This window comes from Marmota monax, unplaced genomic scaffold (genome assembly GCF_021218885.2).
Source record: "Marmota monax isolate L192 unplaced genomic scaffold, Marmota_monax_Labrador192_F-V1.1 WCK01_AAM20220418_F8-fsc00007, whole genome shotgun sequence".
Classification (NCBI taxonomy): domain Eukaryota; kingdom Metazoa; phylum Chordata; class Mammalia; order Rodentia; family Sciuridae; genus Marmota; species Marmota monax.
The window spans coordinates 15,251,043-15,263,427 of NW_026692781.1; the positions used below are offsets into that span (position 1 = coordinate 15,251,043).

At 35.3% G+C, this 12,385-nt stretch overlaps 1 protein-coding gene across 1 annotated transcript in view; it reads left to right on the top strand.

Annotated features, from left to right (window-relative positions):
* The window catches only part of Itga4 (integrin subunit alpha 4), an 84,243-nt gene that overhangs the window by 56,316 nt on the left and 15,542 nt on the right, over positions 1 to 12,385 (top strand). The window contains exons 16-17 of the mRNA XM_046447237.2: positions 3,517 to 3,666; positions 5,431 to 5,507. Of these exons, the coding sequence (XP_046303193.1) occupies positions 3,517 to 3,666; positions 5,431 to 5,507 (227 nt within the window). The remainder of the gene's footprint in view (positions 1 to 3,516; positions 3,667 to 5,430; positions 5,508 to 12,385) is intronic.

The window sequence follows — 12,385 nt, forward strand, 5'->3', positions numbered from 1 at the left end:
TAAATACTTTGGCCCCAACCTTTAAATAAATTCCTTCAGTATATAAATACAGAAGGAGATTCTAGGGCCTACAGCTTAGCTTACAAATTGACCAGACATAGAATTCCATGAAAGTCAAGCAAGAAGATAGACTTTGGGTAATTTCAGGCATGTGCTAATTTGCATGCTTGTGGGTGCCCTGCTTTATGTAATTGTCCATAAAAATGTGGCATGGAATTTCCATTATTTTTAATATACTAGCACATGCCTGCCCATATTAGAAAATTTAAGCAAATCTACATATTCCCCTCCCAAATACTTTGTCACTTTGGGACATTTTTGACATTACTGCTTTTGTCCTTAGATATTCACACTTATTTAACTTTAATATCTCCACCTATCAAATACAGTTCTTGCAAGAATGCGCGTACATTTTATATACTGCAAGAAAAGCATAATTAATAGCTAATTAGGATAATGAAAGTAATATACACCAGATGTAGAGAAGACCTTGTGGAAAATTAGTATGAATTAGATAACATGTGATTTGGTCAATGCAAGCTTGTTGAGAAGAATTAAAACAGTGGACATGTGGAGGGAGAATCAGTGGCTGTCTAGCTCCTACACCTGGGGAATAATTTAATCAAGTTTGCTGTTGTAATACTCAGGGCTTCAAGCTGTTCCATTTTCACAAGTGGATAACTTGGGATTTGGGTCTTGATTTGCAGCATTCCTACATGGTCAAGGCTTCGTGTGGAGATGATCACTTATCAAGTAATTTAATAAAAGTATCTCTATGCAGAAGAATGGAAAAGTAATCAGACCTTGAGTACCCTAATTCAGGCTCTGATCTTCCAGATACCATTTAATTAATAGAAGTCTAATACTTGCTATTTAATTTATTTTCTATTTAATGTTCATTGGTTGGCAATAGTCCAGTTTTCTTATTTCCTCCAAATGTTCAGCAGTGTTTCTTATTTTAAGAAATAAATTCAGTAATTCCTTAGTTGGCTTATATAGCTACATTTGGGGCATAATATATGTAATAATTACCATGTCTAACTATTTTGTATACATGGTCATTTAATAGTCACAGCATATAGTGTAGGTATTATTACTATCATTGTTTCCATTTTCAGATGAGATAACCAAGCCACAGATTATGTAACTTGCCCAAAGTTACAAATAAGTAATGGTCTCCAGATTGGAAAACCAGTTCTCTACCTCCAGACCACTTAGTTTCAGCCACTTTATTTATTGATAAGACAAATGTGAAGAGAAGAAAAATTACATCCTTTTTGTGTAGAATTATATAAAGACATGGAATAAGTATAGTCTGTTATGTAGTATGTGTCATCTTTATTAATTTATTTCCTAGATTTTTAATGAAAAGTTACTATAGATATAAATAATACAATAATCTATACCATTGGTATTTTTCCTATCCATTAGGGATTATTGATTGAGGTGTATTTAAAATAATCTATTTTATTTGCTTTTAGGCAGTGATATTTAAGGCGTATTCCAATCTTGAAATGATTGGACATGTGGACCTGAAATCTTGGTCCACTGACATTACTCAGTAAGAAGTTTGTCAGTTATAGCATTATGGGTCTACCCTGAGGAACTCAAGCACAGATGTAAACCTGAAGTGTGGTTTAAGATGATACGTCTAGCCTGGGTGAAAACACTAGGGACTTTTTTTTTTTTTTAATGGCCAAGAAGGACTTTATTGAATCTGTTGTTTGAAAAGAGAAACTGTGAGTTGAAATAGGCATGGGCATTTGAAAATTGGAGTCAAACTGATCTTTAAATGAAAATTGTTAGATAAAAATTAAAGTTTGTATGAAATATATTAAACTCTGACTAGTTCTTCAAATTATCTTCCAAGTATAGTAACAATTATAACAACAAGAAAAATAAAGACTGCACAGAATTTCCACACTAACTCCTGTGTTTGTGGAATGTATTTGCTGGTTGTGACCTGCCCTCTCAAATTCTGAGATCATGTATACTTTCAACTTTCATTGTGCTTTAGATTTTGTTCTATAGATTTGTTGCCATGTCCCATTTCATGTAATTTGTCAATTGAATTGTTATAAATCTTCATGGATTACTTTATTAGTAAAGTTTTATTAGCTTACCCTCTTAGATGAGGAGAAAAAGAAAGTTGCTTTGTTCAATATACTTTGGAAGTTGCATTTCTGTCTAGAGAGGTCTTAGACAAGTGCTAACAGATGCCCTGTCGTACATCTGGATTCTGTATATTTGTTTCCATAGACTGGAAATGCCAGAACACCTTTACTATCTGGTGAAGCGCTTATTTAATTGAATCCTGAATGTTATCAAAGTTATTCTCTAGTGGATTATTTCACTATGCATATGTGTGTTAACAAGTAATTTTGATAGGTATGTTTTCTTTTAGTGCAGAGAATATGGAATAATCAACTGAAAAGAATCATTTTTAAGTTCATGGAAATTATTTTTTAAAAGAGAAATTGTGCTTGCTTATAGAAATACAGATTAAAATAAAAGAATTTTATAATAAACTCAAGAGCTATTTCTTTGAGTACAGCAGACAATACATTTTAGAAATCTAATCATTCGAAAATACTTTGGCCACTTATCAGTAGAAATAGGGATAAGAAATGCTGTATAGAAACTAGTAGATATTAAAGTTAAAAGAATGTCATACAGAGCAGAATAGATTTTGGATGCATTACAATTCTTATATAATTGATAAATATAAATTCAAAACCTCTTTCTGAAGTATAAAAGCACAATAAACCTAAAATGTAACTAATAATGAAATTCAATAAACTGGCTATCATATACAATTAAATATATAAAACTAATAACTTTTATATATAGTAGTCATAATCTATTAGAAAGTATAATGGGAAGACGTTCAGAATGAATGGCAAAAAAGAATGCTTCATCTTAAATATGGAGTCAGATGAGTCAGTTTGAATTCTAATATTACCAAAAGATGTAAAAAAAAAAAAACTTGATTAAAAAAAACTGAGAGTTACATTTTGCTACAAGTTCATTATAGGGTCATGTTAGATGAAATAAATTATTCATTAGAATTTTGAACAATTTACAAAGAGTTTATAAATAAATTATATTTATATTGTTATGCCAAGTTATAAAAAATGTATAGAAAATAGAATGGAATATACTCAAATACAAACTTTTGTGACTATTATTGTATGGTTATAGTTTTTCATTTTATACTCATTTTGTGTTTCTCATAAGAAATATGAATGCTTCTGCTGTGGGAAAAATAGACACATTGCATTTTGTGCATGGTTCTGGGAACTGAAGTCTTAAGCCACACTAGCACGAACGTGTTCTCACCAGAGTCACATTCCTAGCCCTGTGTTCCACTGTTTTTTAAGCAATTTAGATAAAAGACAAGGATTAGCTTTTGCTTCCACGTGTTGTATTTGCTCTTATGCAGGAAAGAAGTTTTATATATCTTTTTATTTCATGGCTATTTTTGTTATGAATTCTCATGGTTTTTAATTTCCTTAGAAAGATGTCCGGGATATCCTCACCCCCATTCAAATCCAAGCTGCTTATCACCTTGGGCATCATGTGATAAGTAAGCGTAGCATGGAGGAATTCCCACCACTTCAGCCAATCCTTCAGCAGAAGAAAGAAAAGGACATGATTAAAAAGACGGTAGGGGTATTTTTCTTTGTTTAAAATGCTGGGTGACCTAATTAAAGAAGTTTTTTAAATGGCATAATTTGGAAGCAATGATCTGGAAGTTTGAATTCTTTGTAAACCTTTTGTGGAGTTTTTTACAAAACAGATTTATGGTGTGTCTTGTTTTCTATGTTTATTTTCTTATATCCTTTTTAGGGTATTGAACTGAATAAATGTGCACTTAGGCACAGCAGTAGTTTCCCCTCTATATAGAAAGTAAATTTTCTCTCCTCGATGCCTTGCCAGTGAGGAAAATATATTACTAGAGAGGAACCCTAATGGAAGTTAAGTTGTAGTTCTGGCTTAGTTATTCCATGTCTTCTGTGTGCTCATTTTCCGTCGTACTTTCTCTCACTATGCCTCCCTTTCTCCCTACCCATGGAGTCCCTTTGTCTTCTTAATCCAATTCCTTTGCTGAGTTTTATTCATTTATAAACACAAATTTGTTAAACAACAATTTCTCCTTTTAAAATTTCAGTATATGTTTTTTTTTAACCACATCCCATGATCAACCGTATTTTAAGATAGATCCTGATTCGAATTAGTGAACTGATTTTTTCGAAGTTGTCTGAAAATATTTCAGTTTCACTGATGATGCATTTATTCTCAGGAATCCTGCTGTTCAGACATTTACTGTCCAGCAGCACAAAGATATTGTCAATTGAGTTTGGGCATGGTAATAGCATTCATTGAAACACAGTGGAACTCAGAATATAAAAGACAACAGGGATGTTTAAAAGTATGATTCATATGCAGTCCAGGGAAAATTGTCCTAAACTACTTTAGATACTCAAGCTAATATTCACCAATGTCTAAAATACTAGATCAAATGAACATAATAATTTAGGAGCAAATTATATTCATCTACACTTTGGTTCTCAGAACATCTTGCTTTACAAATAAGAGTGGCAGGAAAATGTTGCATTTACTTAACCATTTAGAGGAAGATTTATACTTCAGCTCCTGCCACCCCCACCACCAGCCCCACATAGGCAGGTTATGGTCTGGCAGGCCATTGGACGGTCCCCAGTCACTTCCTGCTGCCTCTGCCTGGCTCCTTCTCTGGCCTTCTAGATTTCTCATTCTCTGCACCTTTCCTTTTTTCACCCATTTCTGATGTTTTCCTTTCTTCTGATTTTCTGCTTAATTTTTTATTTAGTCATCTTATCCTTTAGGTCTTCCCTTGTACCTTGTGGATCCTACTGAAATATTCAGAGTTAAATAAATTCAGGCACCTTACCACTGACTACCGTTTAATTTTTTTCAATGTTTCCTCAAAGTAAAATGTCTTAATTTCTACATTTAGTTATTTTCAATGAATATAAAATCACTATCTTGCCATCTGCCAAAATAAACAAGTGTCATGCTTATGTGTAATAAGTGGGATCAAACTATAGCACCAAAAACTGGAAAGGAAACTGAGGAAGAACATCTTGGAAGCTAATTTTCCCCAGTTATCTGTATAGTGTCTTTAACTTTACCCAAACCTTATTTCAGTTAACAAATTTAGGCTTTAAATCTACCTCTGGAAGCACTAAGTTTCTTTAGCACTGCAGTAGTCATTTGAATCTACTGACTTGAGTCTCAAATTGAACCCTCGGGGATAAAAGAGGAAGTTACCAATTGATGTATTAAATTTGTTTTCCTCATGTATCACGGATGCCTTTTTCTTAACTTTGTAGAAATATATCTACTGATTGAACTAAAATTCAAAATGTTGTCAAATTTTATTTCCAGATAAACTTTGCAAGGTTTTGTGCCCATGAAAATTGTTCTGCTGACTTACAGGTTTCGGGAAAAATTGGATATTTGAAGTAAGTTTAGCATTTTCTCTGTTTTTCATGAAGAGGGTGCAATGGGCACATGCATATGGGTTCCAAAGAGAAAGGGATAACCCTTGGGAACTAGCATCCTTTAAATATCTATGAAGGAACAGTGTCTTACTGAGAGAGATTAAATAATCTACTTGTCATTCAAGAGTTACCATTTTTCAAAGAATGAGAATATATTAGCACTGAGGCTTTACGAAGCATGTTTTAATGTTTTATTGATAACTTGGAATGCATTTCAGGATTTAATTGTGCCTTAGGATATTATTATCATACTTGTAGGTATGTTTTAACATTTATAAGTACTGGTTAATAGAGTTTTGGGTGCAAAACAGGGATTTACTACATAATGCTTAGTTTTTTTTATCACCTGGAAAACTGGTCTTATTATTCAAACTTTTATACAAAATGATACATATACAATAAACATGAAAAGACATAACCAACGTGGTCTTCTAAGTTCATAGAAGGGGAACCAGTAAAAAGAAAATACATGTTATATGCTGAGAACCACATCTAGCATGTAATAAGTAAATAAATATTGGTTGCTGGTGTTATTTTATGATAAAGAATGAACGATTGAGGTCTTGTATCATGTCGATAGTTCCTGTATTCAAGTTGTTTTGCACATCAGGCGGAAGATGTGAAAATGAAGACCAGAGAGAGTCCATACTTCAAGTTGAGGGTTGATTTTACATTTATGGAACATAAAAAAATGGAAGGAGATGGAGGGTTAATACAGCAGGAAAACGATAAACTGTTTTTTGGAGGTTGGGATATAAAAGAAGTAGTCCAGTTTGAGACGTGTTGAATTTGGGGAGACTTCTGTATACAACTGTCCACTTAAAATCTACATCAGGATCGTATTTGGAAGTTCCTCTATATATTGGTGACTTGTGAGATTGCCCAGTAGGTGGAAGTGTGAATTTTAAAGAGGAACAAACTAAGGATCAAATCTTGGACTGCAATTTTATTTAAAGAACCTATTAAGCACAGGAACCCTTTTCGGAGATCAAACAGGGATCTTTAGAGAACTAAGAGGAAAACCACATCTGTGGTCAAATAATCAATGGAGATTGTAAAAAGGTGGATTTAGTGCTGCAGCACAAGTTGGAGATCAAATAGCATGTCTCAGAGGGGTCATAGGAGGCAGCATCTGAAAGGTGGGATAAAAGGGGACTCACTGGAAAATTTTAAGATCAAAAAAAATTTCAGCACAGTGGTAGCCAAATGAGAGTTATTGGTTAAGGCAACAAATAGGCTCAACTGAAGAATTTTTGTGTGTTAACGTTTTTTACTTAACCATGGAGAGGGTCAGAGAATACATTGGAGACGAACCTTCAACTTAAAGCCTAGGAGGTGCTTTTCCGTCTTTGCTTGAGTCCCTCGGAAGCGGGAAGCATTGACAGTTTTTTATTTCCTCTTCTCAACACCTTTTCCTTCTGTCTCCAACATGCCATCCTGATCCCTTTCTCCTCCTATCTGTCTGCCACCGCCATTTTCCCCCGTCTGGAAGATCTTTGGCTTTTGGCTCCCCAAATGACCTCCTCCATAGGATGCTGCTGGCTGTGAGGTCCTTGGGCTTAGGAGGGTTGAAGGGGCGCCGGTGCTGGTGTGAATAGCCGGCATCAGGCTTTCTGCATCAATTAGGAAAGTTACAAGCTATTTCTATTTGGTAAATGATAAATGATTTAAGGAAATTTCAAATGAAAACTCTTCTAATTTAAGTTTTCAGACTCACAGTGAAAGCTTCTGACAAACTGCTTTTCATTTTTTTAGTAAATTATACTTTATCAAGCAAAAATATGCCTCTCCTACTTTGGTGTCCTCTGTCCCTTCTCAGTAACAATAAGCTGAGACTATATGCTTTACAGATCTCCTGGCTATAACTCCACTAGCATTAATGTGTTTATGTGCCCCAGATCCATAAAGCTGTTTTAGGTAAATGTATTTACTCTGTAAAGAACATGTGTTTCTTAAGCCCATAATAATAAACTGCCAACAGTACACTAAACGGTACTTATGCACGACATCTCATCTTTTCATTAAGTGAAGGCTTCCTCCTGTGTGTCTAAACTCTCAAGATAACAATCCACATTCAAATGGATTTTCACTGCAAAATAATGATGGACAAATAAGATTTTATGAAGATTACAAACATAACAGCAGATATTAGCCATCATATTGGAAGTTTTAAAATCAAATCTTTCATATAGATTGCTGATATAAATGATAATACTGCTCTTCTGTAGTTCTGTCACACGCCTAGGGTAAGTGATGCCAGTTTTCCCTAAGCGATCACTTTCATATCCATTGAAAACACTTTTAACTGCAAGTAACAGAATCCCTGACTGATAGTGACTTAAACAATAAGGAAATTTATTTTATATAATAAACAGTCTGCAGAGAGGAGATTATTGCGGGTTTGGCAAGTAGCTACCAGAGATTAGACATTGACGGTAATCTTTCCTGTTTCGATTTTTTTTTCCCCTCATGATTACAGAATGGCTGCAGCAGCACACAGGTTCCCAGAAAGAAGAAAAGGTCCAAAACCAAAAGTGCTTTTTTCTTTTTGAGGCTTCTTCCCAAGAAGGAAGGCTTATCAGATGTATTCTAATAACCAGGTCCCTTCATCATGTGCTTTCCCCAGAACGTATCATGATTGAAGGAAAATGGAGTCATCATGGTCATATTAGATCAGCCATGATTCATTCTCTGAAGCTGACCTACAAGCTGTCTTCTGCATTGTCAAGGGAATGCTACCTACTACCTGAATTACCCAGGTTCTATTAGCTGCAATACTGGAAATCACTGTTGTATAGACAATAAGCAACAAATAGTACCTGTCACTATGGTCATAGCACCTATAAAAGCAACTCGAATAAAAACATGCCTCATTCACATCACAGAGCCTTGGCAGGAGTAATCATGTGCTTTTTGCACTAAAATAAGCTCATTGCTAGTCCACTCTTCTAAGCTCTTCTGCTATCCTCCCCTGGACCTCAGTGAGTTTAAATTTTATTCACTAAAATCTTCTTAAATGACAATTAACTGATCTATTCCAGTAGGCAAGAATTTTTTTAGTATTTTATTTTTTTTCTTTATGTTAATAATAAAGCAAAACAGAGGATAAAATTTCACTTAGGACTAAAGGCCCCTGGCAGCAGGCTACTTGGTTAAATGAATGCATCGCATATCTTGACAAAGCAAAGCGAGTGTGATATCAGTTTACATTATATTTCATTCTAGCATCTTTATTAAAAAAACAGTTATCTATGAAGCCCTAATTCATTTCATCAAGGTAAAGTATATTATAGTGACACAAACACTTCCTTCAAAATAAAACTATATCATTCACTCGGGAGAAACATAAAGCCAGGTGCTGCAGTATATCATTTTTCTATTTTTCCTCTTTCATTTATTAAGTTATGATTCCATATGCACACAGTACCTTGATTTGTGGAAGTTATGTGGATTCTAGGCTGCTTTGTAAATTTCAGGTCTGCATTATGCATGTTTTAATGAAGAATGAACTATGAGTCCCCGGGACAGCTCTGGTTCAGTCTTGTCGCACTTCCAGATGTGCACCTGGTCCTTTATTGTGTCTCACATAGAAAGCTGGTGGGCATCTTTCCTGTGGCATCTTGTTAATGAATCAAGATACAGTAAGATGGACGTTTTCAAAAAGTAGAATTGTAATTATGGTAATCTAGCGGAATTGCTTAAAAATGGAAAATAAGACACTTCTCGCTGCAGAAATGTGAACGTGTGTCTCGCTCTAATCTGCTGTTGTCTTGGAACCTGGCTGCTTATGCAGTGCTTTCACCTTCTGTTGCTTGTCGAAGTGCCAACTTCTTTCCCAAAGGTGTTCAGTGACTAATGCTTTGGTTACAAGCCAGAATATTTTATAAACGTCTATTTCTAGGCAGCTCTTCTACAAGTCTTAATTAGACTTTAATGTCAAGCTGAAGTTCACTTTTGGAACCTCTCAGGTTCCGTCAGTTATAACATTTTTACAGGACAGTAGAGGGATATAGGATGGCTGTGTTCCCACACACCTCCCCCCTCCCATTCAACACACACCATCAAGCAGACGTGCACAGGCTTAACCCAAAGGCTGCAACAGGAATGAACAAGTCCCATCCATTGCCCACATCCTGGAGAACACACCCTCGCTCCATCAATGCTTCCTCCCTGAAGTTTAGGATTACTGCTTTATTGGGTATTCCACATTCTTCAGCAGAAGCCAGTTTCTCAAACCCAAGGATCAGAAGCTAGAGATGGTGCTCTTCTTTCCTTTCTCTTCCATGCTTAGAGTGCTGTGGAGTTAAAAAGACCAGGCATCCCCTTCTCTAAAACTGCATGACTTCTGAGGACAGATGGCTACCTTCTATGTCACCCGAAGCTGTGAAGCCTCTATTGTCAGAATAATACAGAGTGACTTTTAATTACTTAGAGTAAATATTATGTTGTATAATATTATGTTTGTATTTAAGTTCTCATCCGTTAGATTGCTCTATAGCAGAAGCTGACCCAATTTTTCCTGTGAAGAGACAGTAAATATCTTAGGCTTTGGGGAACTAAGATCTCAGTCTCTACTACTCAGTTGTCATTGAAGTGCAAGAGCGGAATATGGCGGCGGCGTTGAATAAAATTTTATTTACAAAATCAGGCAGAGGTATGAATTTGACCTTTAGGCAGCAGTTTGCAGGCCACTCACCAGCTCTATGATATTCTTGATTTTTCTATGATAATTATATATCTTTTATTTTCTTATGTTAAAATAGTTCCTTTTAGTATATTTTGTTGCTTAAATCTATTTTGAAAGCTAATCATCAAACCAAGATTCAGATATTTTAAGTAATTAATCCTGGGTTTAAAAAAACAAAACTTTTTCTTAAATATGCTCCAAGGTAGACAGATATACAGAAAGGGAGAGAAGGAGATATGCCTAGTTAATGCCCAGATATGTAAATTAATCTTAAAAAAAATTGAGTTGAAAAAGACACATACAAAAAAAAAGATACATAAAGGATTATTCAGATATCATTTAGATGAAATATAAAAAAATGGACAACACCAGTTTTACTACTAAAAATGAATTCAGTGGCTGGCCAGGAGGAAGGGGACACAGCGGTTTCCTGTGTAGCTAATACATTTTTCTTGCTCTGGGTGCCAGTCTCATGAGTGTATTCAAGTTTATAAAAATTGGGCTGTAGACTTAGGCTATATGCTTTTCTCCGTACACATACTTTAACAAATTGAGTTTCAAGGGGGATAAAATCAAAATAAGAGGGGAAGAACTTTCAAGTATTAAGTGAACTGTTCCGTTTCTTGGAGGTATATTTTTTAGAACTACAGAAGTGGGGGAAAATGTCCAAAATTATAATTTTGTATATACATTCTCAGGTTCATGAGAATTAATAATTCTGAATGAACAATTTCTAGTAGTGGTTTTTGCGAGGGTCACATGATGATACCTTCAGTAGGTTTATCAGGAGTTGTAAAATGTGAAGTTTCGGGGTGGGGCACAGATCACATGAATGTGATAGTGCTAGATATTTACTTTCTTATCTTGGCAAAACATTTGAAATTTATGTACCTCACAGAACAGATAAACATGGCTACCCAGCTATAATTTGACAAAAATTATATTGTTTCATAAACTTAGAAGTCATTAACTTAGTAATTTTCTGGTTTTTTTAAAATACATGTTCTCTGAGTGTAGCCTGACCCATTTGTATGTCCAATGCTTGCATCTGTGCCTACATACATTATACAGTGTTTCTAGGTTCTGAAAAAATTGTGATAATCATGATCTTGTAACTTCTCTTCAAGAAAACAGTCCATGGAGAGGGGAACCAGACAGAGACTTGACATTGGAATGTGACTATGTTATAGAGGCACCCAGGGTGCCTTTGGGTGTGTATGTGTCCAGGGGTGAGGGCGCCATCACCTTGCACCTTGCACCTTGCATGCAGAGCAGGGTGAAGCTGGAGGAACTTCTTAGTGTCATTGGTATTGAAGTTGAATCTTGAAGAACAAGTACAGGTTCTCCAGGTGCATGAAGAGGAGAAGGTGTTAAAGGCAGAAAGAGGGAGGGGGGAGAGGGGGAGGGAGGAAGAGGGAGGGGGGGAGAGGGGGAGAGGGGGAGGGAGAGAGAGAGAAAGGGAATGAATATGAATGATGGGTTTGTACCTGTTTGTAGGTTAATATAACCAAAAAAAGTGCAGTGGAAAGTGAGGCATGGACAGCTTTTGGAGGCTTCACATGTTAAGCTAAGGAGTTAAGATTCATCTCAAAAGCCCTTAGGCTACTCCACATACATTGTCTGGTTTACTTTGTTGAAAACAACCCTCTGACAGTGTGACAATTGAAGAGTTTGAAACAGAGATCTATTAGGGGTATAATCCAGATTAACTCAAGTTAAATCATGACATTTTTCTGAATTTATTTTTAAAAAGATCTTTGGAAGAGCCAATCTAGATGATCATATTAATAGAAAATCAAAGGACAATATCGCTTTACTACTCCCAGGCAAAAGTGGTTTCCTTCCCTGGACTCCCAGAGCCCTTTGTTCATAACTTTCTCTTATATTTATTTACACTTATATACAGACACGTCCTTTGCTGCATCAGAACAGGAGGGAGTGAAATGTGCTCTAGTTATTTTATATAACATCAAATATGACACCTGATTTATTATACATGAACTTTCAATTATAGTCAGTGATTCATGCATCTTCAAATAATAAATAAAAGCAGAAATTTTGAAACATGTTCTTATCCTTATGTATTCTTTGTCTTTAATCATTTCTCAAAACAACTAATAAGTGCTGTTCTGTAATTTATTCAAATTCTAAG